The following is a 25,100-nucleotide window of genomic DNA, read 5'->3' on the forward strand; positions in this document are numbered from 1 at the left end:
GTCACTGTTTTAACACTGTTGCTGAGATCCAGAGTGAATCACAGAAGGTCCTCAACTCACTTACGGAAAACAACTTCCAGGTTGCATTCCAAAAGTAGCAGGAAAACAAGGACAAGTGTATTGCTGCACAAGGTGACTATTTTGAAGGAGATGATGTTAAATCTTGGGTAAATAAGCTATTATTTTTTTTATTAAACATAACTAATCTGGGAACTTTTGATACTACTTGGTGTGTTTGAGTGTGTGTGTGTGTGTGTGCATGTAATCATCATCATAATTCTAATCTGTACTTTTCCATGCTTGCATGGGTTGGCTGGAATTTATTGAGGCAAATTTTCTATGGGTGGATGCTCTGCCTGTCACCAACCATCACCTGTTTCCAGGCAGGGTGATATTTCCCTATGATCAGGCATGACAGAAGACTGGGAACAAAGGACACTACTTGCACGACAGTATCACTTGTTTACAACTAACAATATGTCAAGGCAAGGAAACAGTAACATATGTATGCATTCATGCACATGTGCACGTGCACGCACAAACACACACTGTCCATCTAAGTAAACATGAGGCTCTTAAGGCTTGTTGTTTCTATCTATGCCTCTCTTCCCTGCAACTCATCTACCTAACACCCTTCCCTCCCCCTGATTGTGTTCACCATTCACTATGTGCCCCCCCCCCCCGCTCCATCTCCTGGTCTTCTTTTACACTCTCACAAACTTGTTCCTGGTGGGTGTCTCTCTCTACAACTCGTTTTCTTAACACCCCTCCCCACCATATCCCACTACTTTCACACTCTCGTGAACTTTCCTGCCCCCTAACCCTATCCAATCTCCCGTCCAACATATCTTCATCACCATCTGCTTTCTCTGTCTCTTCTCTTCTTCCATCAGAGGTAGCCATGTATCTCCTACTGTAAGGCACCTGTTTCTCTTACCTCCTAATCTCTTTTGACCTGGCACAAAAGCCACCTCTCTCAGTACCACTTGCCCCTCAGTTGAAGCGTCTTTGTCTTGCAAGTGACTTGGTATCCTTGTTGGTGCTGGTGCCACATAAGAAGTACCCAGTGTATTCTGTAAAGTGGTTGGCATTAGGAAGGGCATCCAGCTGCAGAAACCATGTCAGAACTGACAGTAGAGCTTGGTGCAGTCATCTGGCTTGCCAACTCCTGAAACTGTCTGCCAGCATGGTAAAATGGATGTTCAATGATAATGATGGTGATTATATATATATGATCGACTTTGAGTTTCTGTCTACCAAAGACACTTGCCCAAGGTGTCACACAGTTGGACTGAATCTGAAAGTTGGAAAGCAAACTTCTTACCACACAGCCATACCTGCATCGATATATAATTTAATTTAATGTATCAGGTTAGCCTTATGTAAAGAGAGAATATATTCAGTATGATTGTAAAACTCTCTATATCTCTTCCTTCTTATACCAATTCTAACTATTGACTAGTCTACTATGTCAAATAATATACTGCTAACTAGGTAGTAAGTGTTCTCTCTCTTCCTATTTTAGTGATCCATTGCTACAGTCCGTAATCTTTTATAGATGACCAGATCACAGTTATTGCTCTTTGGCATTTGTTGGTTATATTGCCATTATTGATGGTGTGGGTCCAAAAATTTTACAACTACTAACTAGAATGTTCAGAATAGGATTTGTTTCCGTTCTGATTCTTTTTCAACTAACCCTTTTGCTTAATTAAACCAGAATTTTATCCACACACATTTCAATACTTTAAATCATATAATCCTTTATATTCACGAGTATAATTTGGCCTATCAGATTGGTTTCTTTAATGAAGTTGTATTGTCATTTTCATTTTGTAAATATTATTTATAGTTGTATTTAATTAAGATAGGAATTATGGAAGATCTTAGTAAAATAAACAAATGTTATTCAAATATTTAATTGAAAATACGTCTAACAGTGAAAAAAAAAAAGCAACCAAGCAAGAAATGTTGCAGTCATGCATCTTTTGAATTCTAGCCACACAAAAATTCCCCTTGTATAGTCCCCCCCCCCATATACTTTTATATATATATATAATTCCTCCTAGATTTATTTACAAAATCAACCTAGAACTGCAGATTAGAACCTAGAACTACAGATTCTCTAGATTAATTTTGGAGAAAATAAATATGCATCAATATTGAATTCTTAGGTTTTTTCCTCCTCCCCTTCCTTTAAAATTCAATCAGTTAAAATTTGATTCGTATTGAGAATTTTATTTAAAAAAAAAAAAAAGATACGAAATTAATTTTTCATTTATTAAAAATATTTAAGGACAGAACTGAAAATTTGTTATTTTATTTATATTCTTATTTGAAAAATATTCACTTTATCTGAGTGTTGGCCTTTGTTGCTATATAAAAGAAGTGTGGAATGTAGCCAATCAATGATGTAGGCAGACAGCCGGTCAGGCAAGCAGGCAGACAGGCAGACAATTGTCAGTGTCCCTTTGCTAGGCAGTCCTTGCTGTTAGGCTGAAAATTTCTGTGAACATCGGTTACAACAAAGAAATCAACTACTGCTATAAATAGCCATGTGAAGGCACTAAAGCAACAGCCTTTGACCTGTTCAAAAACCACCGGTAGAAAATTGTCAGAGTCCAATGTACTGGTATTCAGGTATTGTTTTTGTAAATATCGTTTCTTCATCTGTCTTCAGTTGTAGTTCTTTGCTCCTGCTACAATGTCTTGTATATCGTCAGCTCGGGATATTATCTCCTCTTTGCTCACATTTTAATGCACTACCACCACCGCTATCGCTGCTACCACTCATGGCTTTTTCTTTTTTCCCCCCTCTCTCTTCTTTTTTCTCTCACCCTTTGCTTAAATTTCCATCTTCTTCTTCTCCAGAAGCCTGCTCTTTTATTGTTGTTGTCTTTCTCGCTGTCACTCCTCTGATTTCGTTTCATCGTCCTTTGTTACTGCACAAGGATTAATAAAAACACGATCTATCTATATTATACGGTGTTTCTACTTTTGCTTTTTCTAACGAAAACGGTGTGTTGTTTTTGATTTAGCAGTATCTGCATTAGTTGTCATTGTTGGCATAGTTATTATTACTAGTTGTTGTGGTTATTATTATTTATTATTTATTATTATTATTTAGTTACTGTTGTTTTTGTATCTTTTACATTGCATCCACGTTCTTTTATTTGTCCACCATTTCTGATAATGCAAATAAAAGCCTTTTAATTTTTTAAAAGGTTCTAGGAATATTTTGCTTTAATAGCAGCTGGTTGCTTGATTAAAAGTTAAGTTTCTTGATAAACGGCTGATTCTTTTCGACTATTCACTTTACAACTTGTTACTACATTTTAAAAGTTTTATTACCTGTCTTCTTATAATAATAATAATAATAACTTGTAATGTTTATAACTGTAGTTGATTGACATGTCTTACGAAAATATGTCCATTTGTTTTCATCATTTCTGGTTTAGTTTTGTAATAAACATATTAATGTATTTCGTATTAAACGTATGAAAAACTAATTGGAGCAGTGAAAGTTTTAATTTTTAATTACTGTCTCTGTTTTGTTAATACGTATAAACACAAATACTGCATACGATTTCAAGATTGATTATCCATCACTATAAAGAAATAGGATCTAAATTAAATTTTAAAAAACATTGTTTTGATATTAATTTAATCTTCGTGTATTTCACGAATTTTATGATATTTGTATTCGGAATTTATTAACTGGAAAAAAACAAACAAACATGTTTAAATGTCTGTCTTACGCATATAAACACACATGTCGGCATTTCGTCAAAATAGTGTGCTCACAAAAGAAATAAATAAAGCAGTCTTTGAGCCTAAATAGATTTACTCCGGTGATGGCATATCACTATATTCATTTTTTAAATTTGATTCTTTCTGGTCATCTCATTGGCACACACTCCTTTCTTGTTCGTAAAATAAATAAATAAATAAATAAAAATCTTGCTCTGTTATGCAATTCCGACATTAGTTTCACTTTTTATATACCAAAATCAAACCCGATCTATTTTTTGGTCTTATTAGTCAGCTGAATATTATTTAGCTGTCTATGTTTTAGCAGAATATTGGTGACATTGGATAATCATAATCAGAAGGGCATTTTACTTCCTGTTGAAAAATAGTAAGTTTGTATGTGTGTGTGTGTGTGTGAGAGAGAGAGAGAGTGCAAGAGAATTATTATATAATTAGACTTTAACATTAACCAAATTTCTTAGGTTGTTGTTATTGATGAAGCTAGTAAGCGAGTTAATAATATTGTTTATTGGTGGTGTTATCAAGGCCATGAGATCAGTCTATCTCCAGTAACTAACTGATAAATCTGTACTAATTTAATTTCCTAGAGTAATTGGTATCTGGAATTAAAGAATATTTGTAGCAACAAACAAGTCTGATTCTCTTACCTCCAGTCCTTTAACAGCTAACTTAAGATCCACTTTAACTAAATTCCCCTCAACATTTCTAAAGTTCTGTAGCATATATGCTCTTCTACTTACAACATATCTCGTCAGTTTGTATTACATGTCCAAATCAGTGTAGTCCTCTTTCTATTACACATTAACTAAATGTTTTAATACTATGTTACCTTCTTAGCTGGTTTTGTACTCCATCTCTCTTCATATTGCGCATTTAGCTAACTATTATTCACTGATTCCTTATTGCAGTATATCTTCTGTATTTCCTGCCATACAGTATCAAATTGTTTGCCCTTGTTTCGTGTTATCTTTTTGTATATAGAGAGTAAAAGTCTTAGTTGCAAAAAAAGAATAATGATTCCTCAAACTTCTCCCATCCCTTACTTTCATTACATATGTACAACTTTTAGCATGTCAACTAAACAGTCCATGGTTTTTAATAGCTAATTATACTGCTAGTTTCTTCCATGCATATAATATTTTCATAATTTTAGTTTATCAATATACTCAGTATCCTGATGTACAATTTCTGCAGATATATATATATTTTTTGTAGTGATAGTATTAAGTTCTGATCTAATTGTCCTGTGGAACCCAAAGAAGGCCAACTCAATTAATATTGTTGACTTTTCCCCTTCATAATTCAAACTTCCTTGTCGAAAGATTGTGCAGTGAGAAGCAAATCAATCAGATTCATTTCATATAAAACCCACCCTTGGACTCTTGTGTTATTTCTTAAAATATTAGAAAGATTGAAGCAAAAGATTTGGAAGCCAAGATCTTGATATCAAATCAGCTCTTCAATACTTTTACTGCTGAACTCAAATTAACATTTAGCATCATGAGTGACTCTCTAAAAAATTCTTCCAAAGTGTTCCATTCCCCAGCTTGCAATTCACTTTTCTGAAAATATGGCAATAATTTTGTTATTGTGACTACAAATGGATAAATCAGTTCTATATTAACATTACATTGCTGTAAATACTAATCTGGTTCTGTATGATTAAATATTGTTTAAAATACCCCTTTACAAAGTGTCTGCTTGCCATCCATAATTATGATTATTTGAATTGGTAAAACAAAGTTGTACACACTGGCAAAGAATTTCAATAGTTTACATTTCCAGTAAGTTTATCATCCTGAAATGTATTGGATAGCAAAATATGTCAGTAGGTGCGGGTGTGGCTGTGTGGTTAAAAAGCTTGCTTCCCAACCATGTGGCTTTGGGTTTATGCCTATTGTGTGCACCTTGGACAAGTGTCTTCTTCTATAACCTGCAAGCCAACCAGACCTTGTGAGTGGATTTGGTAAATGAAAACTATATGGAAGCCTGGTGTGTGTGTATGTAAAACCCTTGTCTTGGCACCACATGGTAGTTGTAAATGAGCATCATCATAGCAAGGTTGTTCCTTTCCAATCTTCCATAAAAAATATGTCTAACCATGGGAAATATTAATGTTTATATTCTTGGCAACAAGAAGAGCATCTCGCCATAGAGAATCTGCACCAGCAAATTCATTTCACTCATGCAAGCATAGAAAAGTGAACATGATGATGATGTTCGAAGAGTCATTTATTTTACATTGCATTTGTGAATGATAGCATCATAGGTTACAGGTTTCTAATGTTCCAATCACAGGTTCACTGTGTTTGTGACTGCAAAAGTGACAACGGATTGTCAGTAACTTCGTACAAAACATAGTGTAATGGACTGGTTTTGAAGAACTCTTGATTTTCAGTTTGATCCCTATATTTACCATATACATTGGTGAAAGATGTGACATTTTTTGCGTTCCAAATCATATCCAAAAAGTGTTGGTCTCACCCAAAACTAAGGTACTGGGAAAAGGGATCAAACTCAAAACCACAAGGTTGCAAAGCAAACTTCTTAACCATCTTTATTTCTCTCTGTAAAAAATATTTTTTTAATCCTTCATTTCCTAGTGTAAGGGAATGTCTATGTTAGGCTGCTCATTATTAAAAACTAAGTTACTAATGAGTTATCATCTGATGGATTGGCTTGAATTCTCTTTTGGAAAGATTTAAATTGTTCAAGCCACCCATACATATTGGGTAAATTTTCCTATAAGAAAGATCACTACTGTCTTTCCAAATGATGAAAAACCATTTTTTCACATGATTTAAAAGTTTGAACACCCTTTCAGTTATATATACTTTCTAGTTGCCTTTTTTCTTCCTAATAGTTATTTCTCTAACACAATTATAGAATTTTGGGTTAAATTAGACGATATTATATGTCTCCTTGTTTTTCAGGAACAGTGATGTATTGAAGAACATAAAGATTAAAGTTGTAGTTGAGAAAAAGTTAGCTAACATGATGGATTGGAAGCCATCTGAATATTGGAAAAGTGTTACCTGCATCATGATAATTCACACTGCATTTCAAAATGCCAACATCATGACTGCTGCTCTGTGAGCACTGTAAAGGCTGTAAGACATGACCATGAGCAGCTGCAATGGAGACTAAGAAGCCATAATCAGCAGGAAGGTGATGGTCTTTGGGTGTGTTTCCATTGAGGGTAATATCATGCCACCTCACATCTTTGAACAAAGCCTTAAGCTCAATTCAGATGGCTATGTGAATCTGCTGGAAACTATGATCAATCTCTGGCTGGAGGGGGTTACTGCTGGAAAGTCATGTATGACAGCAGGATTCAGGTCCTTACCATAACTCCAGAAATGTTTGTCGGAGAATTTCTACAACTTCACCATCCCCAATTTCTAGCCTCTTAAGTCCCCTGACAGAAATCCAATGGATTACTATGTGTGGAGTGCAGTTAGAAAAAACACCAACTGCCTGTAACACTGAGACTGAGCTGGTAGCCAAGATCAAGGTGTTTGAAGATCTCCCCAGCCCACAGTGAAGAATACATCTGCTAGGTTTTGGAGGCATTTTGAGGTTATGGTGGAAACTAAACTGTTATCTCCCAGCCAAAATCTAGTTAATATTTTTTTTTAATACTTTTATTTTTGGATAGGATATTTTGTTTTCACACAAACTGTCAGATTTAGCCTGAACATCCTTTATAGTCTGTCACCTAAATTATCTCAAAATCTTGAAGTGGCTAATAATGATTGTGGTATTCTAGTGAATTTATTTTGATGAGTAGAATTTGATGAACAGGAATTGTGCTGAAAGCTTATATATATTATTCGTTCTTAATACATTCTAGTAGATTCAAATTTGAATATTTGATCTCTGTTGTTCATCATTGAGAATGCCTCCTCCCTTTAAATGGTGTGTTCATAACACTTATGATCACTGGTTCACATGATGTAAGAAGACTTTGAAGTTTGTATTTTTATGTGAATCCTTAGTCAAAGCTTCTTCACCGGACTGAATAAACAACGTCGATCAGATATTCACTTTTGAATCTGTCAAGAACGAATATGATTCATTATTTTTATTTTTACAAAGGGATGGTTGGACAGTTACGTAGAAATTTTTGTTTAGTAGCCATCATTAGATGTTTATGCATGCTACGCACTTATGTAGATACAAGGCAAATTTTGTTTGTAAATAACCATGTAGAATGGTAACCATTTTATTGAGTTGCATCCCTTCATGCTAGTAGTAACCAATTCAGTCAATAGAGATTGATAAAATAAGTATTATGAATTTTTGTTGGCCAAAAACTACATCATTATCTTCACTGAATCTCACCTCATTGTTTTTACAATCATTGGATATTTTGTAACTCACAATGACTGATTTTCAGTCTATAATATAATAATTACTGTACTACTTTCAGTTCTGAGGCATTGCCTCTGCCGAAAACATTAAAAAAAACACAACATTTTGTTTCTTCTGCCTGCAAAGTATAGGTCATAAATGACTGTTTTAACGTTTAATATGCACCAACATTCCTTTGACAACAAATTAATTATATCCTCTTTTGAGCAGCTGATTATTTAGTATGATCTTCACAAGTTGGGCTGTATAATGTTCAAAATCTTGACAACCGCAGTTGTTTGTTGTAGAACAGTGAACCTTAACCAGGATGGTAGTATTGTCGTGAGGGAATTCTGAAGTCACTTGGGGGCATTATGAATGGGTGTGATTTAGAAATAAGATGTTTAAACCAAGTGCAATATTTATAATTTGACTATATTGAAATAAATGTAGACACTTTAAACACAGAATTAGAATATGAGTTGGACATGTTATCAGTGAACAGAAATATGTCTTGTGTTTCAAGGTTCAAATATAATTTCATTATATGTCCTCTTCATCTTCAGTAATTTCCGTAAAAATTGAAGATAAACACATTAAACCACACAAATATTTAAAAAGGAACACACGCTAATTGGTATAGTGAAAGAAAATAGAGAAATAAACCATTGAACAAAAGAAGTTCTGCTTTCTTCTTTTTCTTTCTCAAAACATATGGAGAAGGGAAACATTTTCAAAGCCGAGTTCATCAGTGGTAGCACTGACGTACAAAAGCTTGAAAGCACTCTAGCAGAGAATCAGAAGGAAAAGACATTGGTTGCTTGCGATGTTACTTTATTTCACAAACTGCTGGGTGATTATGGAATGTCAGTTGTAATTTTAAAATCATAAGTGCTGGTAGCTAGTTCATTAGTAGTTAGTAACACCCATCTGAAGCTAACAATATATAAGTGAAATAGCTGTCTTTCATGCGCAGGAAAGCAGTAGACAAGAATTCTGTACCAAGTTGATAGTGCACAAAATATGTGGTGTCAGTTGCTTTGGCAGACCGACAGAAGACAAGGGCCCATGATGCAGCAAGATAAACAAAGTAAATAAGTGAATCGGTATTGAGCTGAACACCATACATTGCTCAGAACACTTATTTTACAAAATGTTGATTCTACATATGTGCTATTGAGTGGCTTTTTCTCTCTCTTTTTCTTCCAATTTCAATTTGAAGTTACTGGTATGAAGGAGTTGTCTGTTAAATGTAATGTTTATTTAGACCAGATCTGGCTAATTTGAAGATAAAACAAGATTATTTGGGCTGGATATGGCCAGTTTAAATGCTAAAGGGTTAAGAAAGAAAAAAAGACTAATTAATAGATTCTGCTGGGTGTGTCATGTGAATATGAAGAAGTTTTGAGTTGAGAAAGTGACTGGTTATTGAAACTATTAGTTTATTGCAAACAACATAGATGATTACATGTTTGCGGCTATACAGGTGACTAATGCATGCTGGGTGAAAATGTCTTGTAAATTGATGGTGATGTATACTAAATAAATTCAAGATGAAGTAGTAATTGAATAACATGAATGCTATAATTCAGAATAAATTTTATATTACAGAACTGTCCATCTTGCATCAGAATTAGAGAGTAGGTATTAAAATAATGAAACCAAAGAGTTTAATATGGTGGTCAACCTAAACCAATTCTCTTGAAGAACAATTAGTTACTTTATGAGGTGGTATCAAAAAGTTCCCGGACTAGTTCTGTCACGTGCCAATAGGTGGCAGCACATCGTTGTGTGTGCAGTAGGAGCTAGCAGTCACCTTCATGAGGCAGTATACCAAGTGACATCGCTGTGTTTACTTCGCAAGTTGTGTTTTTGTGATCACATGTATGCTGTAGTTTGCGATTTTGTCGTGGACAGGAACAAAGAGCCAACATGAAATTCTGCATTTAACTCGGGAAGTATGCTACTGAAACATTGAGCATGCTTCAGCAAGCTTATGGCGATAAGGCGATGGGTCATATGCAATATTTTGAGTGGCATGGGCACTTCAAAAGTGGAAGAATATCCTTGGAAGATGATCAATGATCTGGAAGACATGCCACATGTATCACCTCCAGAAATGTGGTATTGTGCATTGAGAATTCATCCTCCAGGGCCAGATTGTCAATTGAGAGTTTTACTGTAACGTTTTGAAGCATTTGAGAGAGGACATTAGGCAAAAGCAACTGGATCTGTGGAGCGCAAAGAATTGGATCTGTGGAGCGCAAATGAATTCCAAAAGTAGCAGGGATGCTGGGACCAGTGTATTGCTATTTCGAAAGAGATGATGTTAAAACTTAAGTAAATAATAATTTTTTTTATTAACCATAACTAGTCCAGTAACCTTTTGATCCCACCTCATAGGTATATCCAAATTATTTGATTGGGTCTGCAACTCAACATCATTCAGCTTACAAGAAATAGCAGTGAAGTCTCAAAATCATATTCTATTTCAAAGGACACATTAGATAATGTAATCCTCGATGCACTACTTTTTTTTTATGTTAAAGGTGGGGATGATTACAGCTGAAGCATTTTAGAACATAGATCACCTTTATCTAGCAGTGATAAAATTTATTGCAGACTATGTATCTCAAGATGTAATCTGTGCATCACAGCTGGAAAATGTGGTACATATGTTATTAATAGAATTTTTTTTACCTTTCAGAACAAACCTTTGAAATGTGATGTAGAATCAAAATGGGTATGCTATTTGACTACTAGCTGATAGAAGCTATTTGGAGGGTATTTAGTGCTTGTTATATAACACTGATTCCACACAAATGCAAACATGTTAATTATACATACAACACCCAAATGACATAATATGTCTTTTCATTTGCTCACAAGCATCAAGACACTTAGAACAAGAGAATATCTGAACAGTAGACACTTGTAGTATGTACGCAGCATATGAATATTGTTGATTTTAATTGCTTTATATGCTTCTAGCAATAAAATAACTTGTTTTGTATTGTATTTGTTTATTTCAGAATTATTCCAAGATGCCTGAAGCAATAGCAGGTGGTAGCCATCCTCCAGATCCCGTGATTATGACAGAGCTTCCAACACTTTCCCTTGGATCTATTACACAGGTTACTAACCTTTTCAGTGCCACTTGCATAATTTCAATTAAAATTCAATGCAATGTTAATTTTTTTTACAATGGAAATTTATGTATATCTCAAGCTACAAAAACAACCGACAAACTTCAAAACCACAAACAGATGACATATACAGCATCATAATAATAACAATAATATATCCTGATATGCACACTTTTTAATGGTAAAAGATTGCTTAACAATTACATTAAATGAAACAGAAATATATCAGTCTTATCAATTTGTGATAGCTTTGATGAAGAAAGTGATGGATATAGGCATGGCAGTGAGGTTAATTTCACAGCCACATGGTTCTCAGCTTGATCCTATTGTGTAGCTCCTCAAGCAAGTATCTTCTACCATTGCCTCAAATTGGCCAATGCTTGAGAATAGAATTTGATTGCTGTAAACTGAGCAGAAACCCATTATGTTTGTGTGTGTTAATTACATCTAGTAAGCCATCTAAGAGTTTATGGCACTTCTTGCTGCTAACTATTCTTGCTTATTTATCACACCTGAAGATTAGGTTCTTTATTTACCCTGCCAGCGATCCATGTGCACCTTTTGTCTGTCCATTCATTTACCTGCTTGCTCATTGAGTTCCTGCCTACTCCCTTCATGTGTGACTCTGAAATTTTGTGTTCTTCATTGCAAGCTAATCTTGGATTTTTGCCAACCTTTTCCAGATTCTCCATATTATGAGATATGACATGAAGGTGAAAATGAAACTCCTTGTGGATTTCAGTTTGAAATAAGAACAAGTGCACTAATTCTTGATTTATAATGAACAATTCTTTATTTTGTGTGAGATTTTAGCAGCCCCTGAGTAAATCCCTTGGTAGACTATTGTAGGGCCCTGACTGTAGAAGATATTTGAATGCTGCACAGTAATAAAGTGAACATCATACTACAATAGATGTGTAATGTTGGCATGTATGAATGGTGAGATATAGGTGAGATGAGTGCAAAACTAGATATAAGTGGAATCAGGCATGGAATGCAAGTGGGAGGGCCACATTGCTATGGGCGTATAGTTCATGTGGTGGCTATTGGGTTTTGTTAAGATGTATCAAGTACTCCAAACGTGTGAAACCTATGGGAGGAGGAAACCAAAGAAAGTATGGAATGAAGTGATGAAAACTAATCTTAAGGTGACTGACTTCGATAAAGATGATGATAAAGAAATGTGACAAATAACAAACCATTGTGCTGGAGAAGACCCACATGACCCCAGCAAGCATGGAAAAGCAATCATAAAAATGATGATTGTTATGAAGTTGTTTAATACCTACATCTGAGTCACTCTTGCTTATTTACCTGTGAAACAACACATGGAAACACAGGATTTTTTCCTTATTTAATCTTACCTTCACCTACTTCTCTATTATCCTTCATTCTCCTCCATTATTCTATCTGCTGTCTATCACACACTTCTATCACTTTTGTTCTCTTCTTTTACTCTTTTTTTTTATGACTCTTGGTTATGCTGTTCTTATTTAATGCTTTCACCAATACTGCTTTATGTAGCTGTCTACCACTCTCTCATTACACTCCTTTGTATCTCACTTCTGTTCTAGCTCTCTTTATCATCTTTTTGGTTTTATCACTTGGCCCTCTCCAATTACTTCCTCTTCCTCCCTCCTATCCATCTGTCTAGAAAGAAAGGAACAGAGACAATGCAAGAGAATGGGGATGGTTTACTCTTGCAGGGATCAAGACAATCTTTCTGGCCTTTATAAAATGCACCCAGTACACTCTATAAAGTGGTTGGTGATAGGAAAGGCTTCCAGCTGTAGAACCATGCCAAAACTGGAGGTACACAAATGAGATCTGGTCCTTGACCTATCTTGGAAAGTAGTAACTCTAAATATCAACTGACCTGAACCATGAAAGCCTGTCCAAAGCATTCCAGCATTTAATTGATGTAAAATGATAATGTTTGCCCATTCATTTTCCCATGGTTACTTGAGTTGGGCAGATAGTTATTGAGACATTATTTTGTGGCTGGATGTTGTTATCTCTTATCTGTTTTTAATTAATGGATTTTTTATTCCATTTGTTTTCAAATATGAAGAACTACTGGACATATTGTTTGTTGAGAATGTTGTCGCCCTTTTGCTCAGCCAGTGCCATGGAAAAAATCTGGAATGTAAACAACCACATAATATATTGCAATGGTCATTGGTTGGGACAAGGCTATAGCAGAAGATACTTGCCAAAGGTACCGTGCAGTGAAATAGACTCAAAAGTATATGGTTATCAAACAAACTCTGTAGCAAACAATCATACTTGATGATGGTATGTGTACATATCTCACACTGAAGCATATTTCAAAAGTTGTAAAGACTAGCAGCAAAGTTGATAAATCACTGCTTTCAAAATACCTTGTAATATTTGTTCTCACTGTGTTGTGAAGATATTTCTTTGTCACTCATTTCACTGAAATAAGTTCTTAGGAACCTGCAAAATGTTTTTGTCCACAAAATGCAATATAGAATTTTAAAATGAAAAAATAAAAAATAATGATCTTAGTGCAGTTATGTACATCACAACCAGACTTTTCCTCTTTGAGAATCTTCATGGCCCCATTTTAAAGAAAAAATATATTAAAGTTTGTTTTAATTAAAAAAATTTTTTTTTGTAATTCATAGAATTCATTATCTTTTCTCCTCTTTCTTTCTCTTCCTATCATCATTAATCTACTAGATTATGAAAACTTGCAACATATCAGTTTTCTATATAATTTAATCCTTTAAAATTTTGTTTTTGGCCTTATTATACATTGCCTGTTTACTTTGACATCTCTGTCATAAAAATCACCACAGCCTTCTCTCACAAGTGAGTATGACTTGACAGCATATACCATACTTTCACTAGCTATTTTATATGTCTATGTAGTTGCAAGTAGGCGTAGACATTTTCTCAGCCTTCCCACTCTTGACCCAGCAGAATATCCAGGTGACAGCTAGAAGGAGAGAGGGGTGCACCAATTCATTACAATTGAGTAGATTGGAGCAATGTGAGCTAAAGTGCCCTGTTGAATGACACAGTATACCAATTCAGTTCAGGAATTGAACCCATAACTCAACACTCCTAAACACTGGGCTACCCATTCACACCACTGCCATTACCTTTCCTGTATATACACTCAATATATTTGATGTTCATTTACCTTCTTTGATCTTGTGCCCAATTTGTTCAAGGAATAAATTGTATTCTTTTATTCTTTTCTGTGACTGGACTGTCACCATTCTGTTGCTCCATCTTTAGGGTTATAAATTCCTTGTTCTTCTTAGTCTCAGACTTATTCTATGGCTTTTGCATGTGTAGATTTCTGTTAAATTTTATTGCCCCTATGTTTGTTGAAGGCTACACCAAATTATGTAAAAATGAACATATAATTTATCTACATAATAAAATTAGAAATAAAACTGAATGTAAGCATTATTTGTGGTAAATAAATTGTCCTTTATTGTCTTAAAAAATCCAAAATAAAAAATGGAGAGGCTTGTAGAAAGAAATGGTTGTAAGATATTGATGTGAAGAAAATAGAAAGTAATTGGAAAAAGATTATGAAACAAATCAAAGACAATTTTAGGTTATTTAGGTAATTTAGGTTGTGACTACCAGCAATGTTTCTATATTCTAAACCATTTTTATTATCAGCAAGTTTAGCCTCATTTTAGAAAGAACTTCTTGTCTAAAGACTTCCTGTTTGCACCATATGGGTTTATTTAATCAAGTGAATTTCTCTAAATTTTTTCTTCATTTGATTTTTGAGCATCATGCAGTTAATATCTCAAACTGAGTTAGAATTTGGTGATATTATTTATTTTAGACCAAAATATAATTTAGTAGCAGTTCTTCCAGCTCTTTTCATTCTGAATTCAAATACTGCCAAGGTCAACTTTGCTTCTCATCCTTTCACAGTCAAGACCTGGGGGTTGATATTCTCACTTAATCCCCCCCTCCTTAAATTGCTGACCTTGGGCTTAAATTTGAAACATTTATTAATGACTTAATTAGAGAAAATAATGACATCAGGATTTATCAATTCTGAGGAGGAGTGGCATTATTACATTGCATCAGTTTTTCATTAATCATCTGGATCCTTTCATGTAGAAATTTTTTGTACTGATGATTGATGAGACCATAAGGTATGTGTGCAAACAGGACACCACCACCTTCATTCCATCGATAGAGGAGACGAAACAGAAGGCTTTTTCTGATGCTAGTTCTGCGGCTTCCAAGTCACATAGATTACAAGAATACAAATTCTGCTCAGACAAGAAGTTAATACCCAGGAATTGATAAACATATATGAAAACAATCACTTGTAATCAATTTACCTGTTTGTATTCATTTTACTTGGGCAGAGGTGAAAATGACTTTATAACAGGTAAAAACCACATTCATAACGTACACCAACAATTATTATAATGTATCAGGAAGTTTCATCCAAATTCATGCAATTGTTTTAGTATAGTTATACTGGCCTAACTGCATTTCATTTAATTTCCAACCAGATTGGGAGATTTATCTAGAGAAAGACTTTGCTTGAAAAACATAGCTTGTGTGCTACAAATGATGTCAGCAGATTGTCAGACTCTGGTGTTTAAGTATAATTTTGCCTCCTCACTGACAGACACCACCTCAGTTATCTGGTACTAATTAGGAACTTCTATTCTTATATATAAAAGTCAGCAAACAAAACTTTTGCTAATGTGTATGCTAGCTTGTCAGGTTAAGTCAGCATATGGACTTGAAATAACAGGGATTTAAAGAAAAACTTAGGCCTCATAATTGTCCTCTAATTGTTTTAAAAGTGTAATGTCATCATTATCATCATCAGTTTACGGTCTGCTTTTCCATGCTGGTTGGACGAGTTTCCTGTACAGTACATTTCTTTTCATCTCAGTCCTGCATAACCTTATTTATAAGCTCTGTTACCTTTAGAAGATAACCTCCCATTTCTTTATCCACCTTCCATATGTATGTTTTTTTTACCCAGCACTCATCATCCGTTTGCATCATATGTCTGTACCAGTGTTATTGTCTCTCTTGATACCTTTAATGGCGTTTTCTGTCTCTCCATGTGTCTGTGTGTATGTTGATGAATGTCAAATGAATAATCAGTAAGTACTCAATGCATCTTGTAGAGCTCATCGTTTATTTAAACTGAATATTTATCTTGCAATTCAAGTTTTGTGCCAATATAAACTTCATTCATTCATTCATTCATTTTGTGTTCATTTTTCTATGTTGATATGTGTTATACACAGACTTATAGAGGCATCATTTTGTATCCTGCTGCCCTTCTTTGTCATCAAACTTTACCTTTTTTCAAGTAAAGAATTTATTATTCCTATGGTGCTCAAAAATGCAGAGTTACAGGACATGTCGTTTGCAATGTAAGCAAGATATTTCAGTTTTGCTCAGACAGTGTCACGTGGAGATAAAAAGGCTAACATTCACACACATAAACATACATGCAAACACATGCATACATATACATTGTGTATGTATATGTGTGCACACACACATACATATACATCATGTACGTAGGTACATATGTATACTCACAGAGACACTCAACTTCTGTACAGTTTCTATCTACCAGTACCATTCACAAGGCATTGATTGGCTGAAGGGTATAGTAGAAGACTCTTGCTCAAAATGATTACACACGGGATAGAACCTGAAACCACATGGTATTGAAGTAAACGCCTTAACCACACAACCATATCTGCACCTTCAAACAGCGTTGAGTTTGCTAAAAACATGTACTGTCTATGAAAAGTTATTTGCAAAATTGATTAGGAGCATGACAATTTTAGCTTGTTTGTGACTCAGTAGTGGGTAGTTGTGTAATGTTGCAGGTTTGGATTTATTGAGGTCTGTAAGTTTTTTTTTTTCTTCAAATTTTATTTTAAGACTTACTTGATTTGGGACAGAATCAAAGAGTGCTCTACTTATGTTCCTTGATAGAAGACCATAACAGAATAATTCAGAATACTAGTGTTGGATAGATAGTGCATCATAGACATGAGCCAAGAATGTTAATCCATTGGCTGTATAATGGTGGTTAATCTTGTCAATATATTCTCACATGTTGTCAGAGGTTTTAATGCTTTTGATACTAACCTTCCTTAAATTCTCCCGAATTTGATGACGCAAATTTCCTATTTATTATATTTCTATAAAAAAAACAAAAAAACTTCCTATATATTATTATACTTTCTATCAAAATTTCATATTAATTTACATTTCAAGCACCAATTTAATAACGACAAAGTTATTTTACGAAATTCATTAATTTTAAAATTGACTGAAACAAAGTAGTGTATTTTGATAGAAATATCATAAAGGGATTGTCTTATTTATTTCCTGTTGGTCTTTACTGCTTAATGGCAGTGGAAGTGCTGGGAGGTCAGGTCTATTATTGGCTGAAGCCACAAGCAAGTTCAATACATCATTGTACTCATTTGACATAACTTTTTAAGTGCTATTATGACTTCATTATATAATTATGAATGTGTAAGAATGACTATATTTGGGATTGGCAGTGTTTAGAAGAAAGGTTACAACTACATAAAAGCTTATCTTTCAAAATAAGTTGCAAGGTGAAGTCTGACAAGGCTAAACGAGCATTTTGTATTGTGCAAGTAAATGTAGCCAACTAGTAAAATATTTTATTGAAAGCAAATCTTTTGATTATCTTATTACGGTTTCAGAGTTTATGTCTGTTCCCATAAGTCATTACAAGAAAGAAGATAACATTTTTAAAAAATCTCTCATATTTAAATACCAACCATTGAGGAGTACTTTAAAATGTGTTTAAATTATATATTTTAACCATAGTGTATCAATTAGTTTGCGGTTTATTTTATTTATTCATTGCTCAGCATTAAAGAGACAAGTGAATCCAATTATTCATGGGGCTCATGCAGGACATGTAAAATTCAAACATGAATATCCAATCGGTTTTGTCAACTGAGAACATATCTTCCCCATAGATGATGTGTGTTCATGACACACAATTCACTGCTGAAAGGAAATTTCAAGACACTGGTGTTTTGACCTCATTGCATGTCTTATCAGTTGAAGCTACTCTACTGGACTGATGGGTCTAGTAAGAGCACAAACTCTTGTTTATAGGAATTGGCAAATAAATTATAATTTATCTAGTCTAATTAGTTCATAGCTTTTGTGCTTCTTAGATAAAGAATATACTGTTTTCCTTCTGCAGATCATAAAGGACAATGTTATGATGTTGGGGTAACATATTACTAATTTTATTTATGTAAATAACAAAGCTGTTTAAAGTTCACACCTCATTTCTTTGGTGATGAGGCATGGTTTAGGGATGTTATTTCTGGTGGACACACAAAGCTGATTGATAGCAAATGAAAAGGAATCATGTTGGTGAAGTTTTAAAATATAACTAAAGTACAGCAAGTTTCTAATTTATTCTGCTTTGTTTAACTTCATGAAATCCATATTTGCTGGCAGCAGCTAAAGTGGTTATTGTTGAGTTTTTGATAGAAGCACTTCTTTGAATATTGCCGAATGTGAATTAGGTGTGAGATATATTAGAACTGATTTATTATAAATGTGTTATTGTCACATTAAATATCAGTTATTTTTGTTGCCTTACTGTCTTTTTTACAACCACTATAATGACCTCTACTTCTCGAAGCCGATTACTCTCAGGCTAACTCCACCCAGGCCCACCCAACACACTTGTCTATCTTCTTGTCCCTCATACTTTATTGCGCCACCTCTCCAGACCCTGCCCTAACCACTGCCCAGTTCTTCCTCCTTCAAATGTCAACCCTTGAAGCTTTCTCCCCACCCATGTTTGTTTCTGTCATTGTCAACATCTGCATCATCATCACCTGCCTTAGCATCACCCCTCTCCCCAGGAACTCATTATCAATTGATTTAGTTTCCTGTTTTTGTTACATTTTAAATATTTTCGACAGATGTTTCTGTTTTCTTTCCTTTCATTTTTTTTTTCTATTAGACAAGAATGGCGAAATAGTTGCCAATATGGCTAACAGTGAATTTGAATTATACATTAGATCACAAGTCTCAATAAGGAACATGCAACCAGGAAATGCATTCTTGAAAAAGAAGCCAAAAAAAAAGTGAGAGACTAAGAAATAAACAAATAAGATGTTTTGAAGAAAATATACATGATATGTCACACACACACACACACACCACACACACACACACACACACACACACACACACACACACACACTAAAGTGAAGACACATAGCATGTAGAGTAAATAATATAGTAATGATAAAACAGAAACAAGACAGCCAAACAATGGTCATATGATAGGAAATAGCTTTTGATCCATTTTGAAGATGTATTGTTTAGATATGGCCCATGTGCCAATTTTTTTATGCTTGAGTTCTTGTATAAAATATGTTTTAAAGAGACTTTTGAGTTTGTTCTGATTTCACTAAGCTGTTTGGAGTTAAATTAGCTATTGCAAACAGCAGAGAATTATTCAAATTTGAGTTAGTCAACTCTGACCTTACTTTGTATTTCATTAGTTTAATGGATGGAAATATTTGTTCATATCTTACATTATTCTGAAACAACAAATGTAACTGAGTAAATTTTCTTAGTTCCAAAAAATGTTTACCAGAATTTCAGTGACAACATTTGGAACCAATGGAAGTTTGTCAGATTTATTTTTCTAACGAATTTTTTTTTTAATCTATAAGTTCCATTTCCATGTTACTAAGCATTTTCATTTTGTTCTCTAAATGGAATTGGGTTTAAATGCAAGTTTGCAGTCTTCGGCTTTATCAAAATGACTCATGCATTGTCAACATGTTTTGTAAAATAGCTATTATTCGCAGTACATTATTTTGATTGAGAGATGAATGGTTTAAATTTCATTTTGAAAACATTGATATCAATTACTAAGTTAAACTGTTCTTGCTGTGCAATTTCGTATTAAATCAATGAGAAGACTGGTTACATCAAACTAAATATGCTAAATCAAATAGCCAGTGTATCATATTAAAAGGCTTTGGGAATGGAGTTCTTATTTTTCACTTCTAGAAAATTTTGAATAATACTTTTTAATTTCCAAAATCTGCTCAGAACTTATCCCCTAGAAAACCAGTGTGCCTCAATGCAGAACTAGATTTTCATATTCCAAATCAAATATTTTGCAATATTCTCTGAATTCCCACCATCCACTTCTCCTGCTGTAATTTTATTCACATATCTCATAACCATTAACATAACAGATTGCAAGTTTAAATTTTCCATTGGATAACCCTTTGTGTATACCATAGTAATATTTAAATGGAGGACAGTCTAAACAATTTTTCAAGCAACTTACCATCCCTATGAGTTCACTGAAATTTACATAAAAGCAGAAGCACAGAGAAGGTTTTTTCACCCGATTATGATACGTAAGAGAGTTGTTAGTGCCTTGTAACTGTTGCCTTTGACCAGCACAGTCTTGTGTTCTTTTCTTTGAATCATTAAGGTATCTTGCAAATATCTGAAAGTAAAGCCTTACAAATTTTTCTTAATCGTGTATTCTTTCCATAACTCAGACACAGGCACTATCTCCACTTCTTTTCATTCTGTTTGAGTTTGATGTCGTGTTTTTTACTGTTTATTATTATTATGTGTGGAACTATTTTCACACACTGTGAGTAAAATATAAGCAAAGCCTAATGCACAAAGAGTAAGCTGTAAACTGACTGGGAAAAAGCTGCAATGGATTGGAACTGTTTGCTACCTCAAGGTGTAACAAGTATCGAACATGTATTGAACTATTATGAACAGATCTGCAGTGTGCCATAGGTTAGCCATCTTTTGTCAAGTTATAGTTAAACCTGTGTAGAGATTTTTAGTTATGCTTTGTTGATCTGAATCGCAGTTCTTTAGCTGTGTTTTGTTCATGGGCATTAACTTTTTATTTTGTAAACATTGTTAAGGGGAATTATTTAATCATATTTCAGAAATATGTTTAAAATTCTGTAATGGAAAGGAGATGTAGTTTGCCAGGAGTGAAGATGCTTGCAATTGAAAAATGTCAGGGAGACTGAGAAGTGGTATGTTCACCATTAGAGGTGATATGGAAGTTATAGATGCTAGAGTCAAAAAAGGAATTAACGATGAAGGTACTTTACTATACAAGTATTTAGTGTGTGAATCAGCTTCTCTGTTTTGGTTTATCATCATTCCTGATTTGATCTGAGACTGTGTGTTGAAACTAAAACGATTATAATGTAGAAGGCACATGTTTGTGAAGTTAACTTCACTAAGACTGTCTTTGTGTTTTTTTTAAATGGTTAATATCTGTATTCCATGCTGTAATTGATTCAGAAAGTAAATTTCTCCATACATATATTATGAAATCTATTATAGTCAGTTTAAATTCTTGGTTATTGCTTTATGAGAAGCCTGAATTTATAAACAATAGTCTTTGGGGCCGATTAATAGTTGATAGACCTTCTTAAGAATTAATAAATCTATATGTATTTTGTAAAATAAATATTTTTTAATCTTTTTTTTAGTCACCTTGGGCTGAGGTGGAACTCCTCAGGAACTGCTACAGTTGCTTTGGAAGGGAAAATTTGCTACATGACGACACATACTCTCCAACTCAGCCTAAAGTACCCACTTCGTCAATTCCACTCAGTTTTATGCCTTGTGAGCTTGTTATCAATGAAAGAAAAAGTTGGGTAAGGAACTTTTTTTAAATTTTAATGTTAACATCAAGTACACATGTAAAGGCTATGGATGCAGCCTCTCCTTCCAAACTAAACCAGTATTAATAGAAAAATAAATAATTTGATCATTTTATCGCATCATTCATTCATGCCTGTTGATTATGATGGGATTATTACTCCAGGTTAAAAGAAAATAAAATGTTTGTGTAGAAAGTATGCTATTGCATGGTTTCCAAACATGAACTCTGAATGAAGAGTGTGTGCAAAAGCTGGAAAAAAATGAGGCAAGTATGCTCCATTAGATGTTCAGTGTTTGTGTGAATGAATAACAAAGCACAAAGGGTTGAGAGAAAGACAGTGTTTTAGAGAAATTGACTGTTGTGTGCAAGAAAGAAGACTGTGATGGTATGGATAAGTGATGTGTATGTAGGGTGACAGTTGGATAAAGAAGTGTCTAGCAGCTTATCTCGGGATATTAAACCCTATGAAGAAAACTGCAAAGGGCCATGACAAGTGGCATGACTGCTTACTAGAGAATGCATACAAATATGGAAGACCAGAAGTAAAATGACGATGGTAATGAATAGTTTATTGATCTCAATGTTTCAGCTGAATTATAGCATATTTAGGCAGGTCATGTTTCCTTACAAACATATTCGTGCACCTGTACATGCATGCTATTTTGTTTGAGTTGTGAATTCACCCATTGTCAGTTGTCATGTATGATAAGAGTTTATATCTTAATAAATGCAGTTGACCAAACTTATTTGCTTTATTTCATAGGCTCTTATTTTAACAACTATTCTCTTTTAATAAAATCCAAAAAGCCTAGTGTGTGCAGTACTGAAAGGGAAAAGAAGTTTATATAAAATCTGTTTTGATTATATTTAAGTGAAAAATTAGATACTTGACCTGTTGTACATTATCAATCACCTTTCTTAAGACTATTATCAGTCACCTCTTTTAAGACTCAGTTGATCTTTATAGTAAGAGTGACATTCTATTATCTCTTTGTTGATTGATTCTTAATTAAAATTATGACTCTGGTTTTGATGGTGGTAATAATGATTTCTCATTATTCGTGAGAATTAAGAAATAGAAAAAGGTGGAATGAAGGAATACTTTTCTAGAAGTAAAAATTGAAAATGGGTCATGGTCTCCATCAACACATCCATGTTGTGAAATTTATCTAACTCCTAACTATATGGACACTAGCATGGCTGGGTAGTTTGAAAGTTTACTTGACAACTACATCATTCTTGGTTTGATCATCTCTGTAGGAGCCTTGGCAGGTGTCTTTTACCATAACCTCGAGTTGGCCAATGACTTATGATAGAGATTTGATAGTCAGAATTTTTGTTGTGGATGTAAACTGTCATATATTTATATGCATGTGATTATCAGTGAATGATGAAACATTTGGTCAAATAACCAATAAACTGATACTTTCAAATGAAATACATTGTCATATTGGTTCTGCTCAAGTAACATGGACATCTGCCATCACAAATGCAGTGAACCAGTAACGGGCCTGTTCAGAACCTATAACCAATGACTGTTACCCACAAAATGCCACCTTAAAGTATAGAAAACTGATACATTGAATATCTTGGTAAGGATTTCAAGGCCAGTCTTTTTAATCAAGATATGTCAAATGTTGACCTGATTTGAACTAGAATTGCATATAGTGTGAGAATGTATGACACATTTTTACTCTTTATCAGCAATGTTTGCTGTGTTACATAATGTGAAAGTCCACTGGGGTTCTTCTGTTATTATCTCATATAGAGCTGCATTGCATAATTTTATATCATAAGTCAAGCTAGTGCAAAATTGCTCTATAGATTAATTCTACACCTCACAAATATTTGTCCACGCTTATGTCATAGAACATGCACATTATTGCTTATTTCAGTAAAAATGCTCTATACTTTTGTTTTAATGATTTCTTTTACATGACTCATGCAAGAGTGGTTTAGAGTCAAAGGGCTTTTGAAAAAAAGTACATCAGTAACTAGAATACAAATTATTTTCAGGGAGCAAAATCATTCAATGTCATTGGGGAAATGGTTTGCGGTGATATGTAATAGAAGAATACTAAGGAACTTGTGAAAGTACATAAGACGTTGTGTGGGGTCTCTGGTAGACTCACAATAAAACAGAATTTTTGAAGTAGCTGTTGGAGCTTGTTTCTTAGAAGTTATAGATAAATTCTATCACATCAATACTAATTACTTCACATAAATGGTGACATAATTAATAAATGGGGAAATAGTGGGAATATAATTAGTAATTGTTTTTTGTTAATTCTTAGTAGAGAGAACTAATGTAAAGGCTTGAGTTTGTAGAGAAAAAGAAACCTTGAGAAGGACAGAAGGGATATGTGTTGCTAACCTATTTAATAAATAATTCTTATCACCATTGAAGACAGCTATAATATAATGATAATGAGAAGATAACATTATACATTTGAAGATAAGCTGATAAACACTTGTGTGTGATGATCCCATATCATTTTATGTATACTGAAAGCGTAGAAGGCAATTACTGCTATGGATTTTGGCACTGATAAAAAACTATAGTTTGAAGTATATTTCAAGACTTGCTGAAAAATCAGTAGAATGGATTACTTGATAGCTAGAAGCATCAGGCAACAATGTAGACTAATAGTTGCTTGTAGGTTGGTGACAGTTTTTGCTGGTAGGTTGGTAACAATGGTTGCTGGTAGGTTGGTAAACAGACTACTGTTTACAAGTTAGTTGCTGACAATTAAGTTGACATTTCGATGAAAGCATTAAAAATTCAAATGCTTGGGTTTCTTCTGGGGGGTGAAGTAAAGCCACTACAATATTTATAACAGATTAAAGCTAAACCAAGCTGAAACTTAACTATATAGTTCTTCTCCAACAGTGGTTAAGTGTCATGTGGGTCCTTGAGTGATGAGATTGTCAGATCTGGAAGTTGAAGTAAGCAGGGTTTGATTATCTGGGTAGATGCATGCTGATTTCAGTTGAAGCAATCAAGTAGTGTTTTGGCAGTTGTGAAAGTTAAGCATGTTTGGTTTTATGATTCATATGCTTGAGTGTTAAATGGACAATCTAATGGCTGGCAA

At 34.0% G+C, this 25,100-nt stretch overlaps 1 protein-coding gene across 11 annotated transcripts in view; it reads left to right on the plus strand.

Moving 5' to 3' along the window:
• Nucleotides 1-25,100, plus strand: part of LOC115210189 — a 115,268-nt gene that overhangs the window by 75,557 nt on the left and 14,611 nt on the right. For 6 of the 11 annotated variants that reach the window (XM_036501908.1, XM_029778646.2, XM_036501909.1 and 3 more), the window contains 2 exons: nt 11,157-11,258; nt 21,833-22,000. In XM_036501908.1, the coding sequence (XP_036357801.1) occupies nt 11,157-11,258; nt 21,833-22,000 (270 nt within the window). Of the gene's footprint in view, nt 1-2,462; nt 2,652-11,156; nt 11,259-19,293; nt 19,418-21,362; nt 21,365-21,832; nt 22,001-25,100 lie in introns of those variants that run through there. The other 5 variants (XM_036501913.1, XM_036501910.1, XM_036501911.1 and 2 more) reach the window with 5 other exon arrangements.

This window comes from Octopus sinensis, linkage group LG4 (assembly GCF_006345805.1).
Source record: "Octopus sinensis linkage group LG4, ASM634580v1, whole genome shotgun sequence".
Taxonomy (NCBI): domain Eukaryota; kingdom Metazoa; phylum Mollusca; class Cephalopoda; order Octopoda; family Octopodidae; genus Octopus; species Octopus sinensis.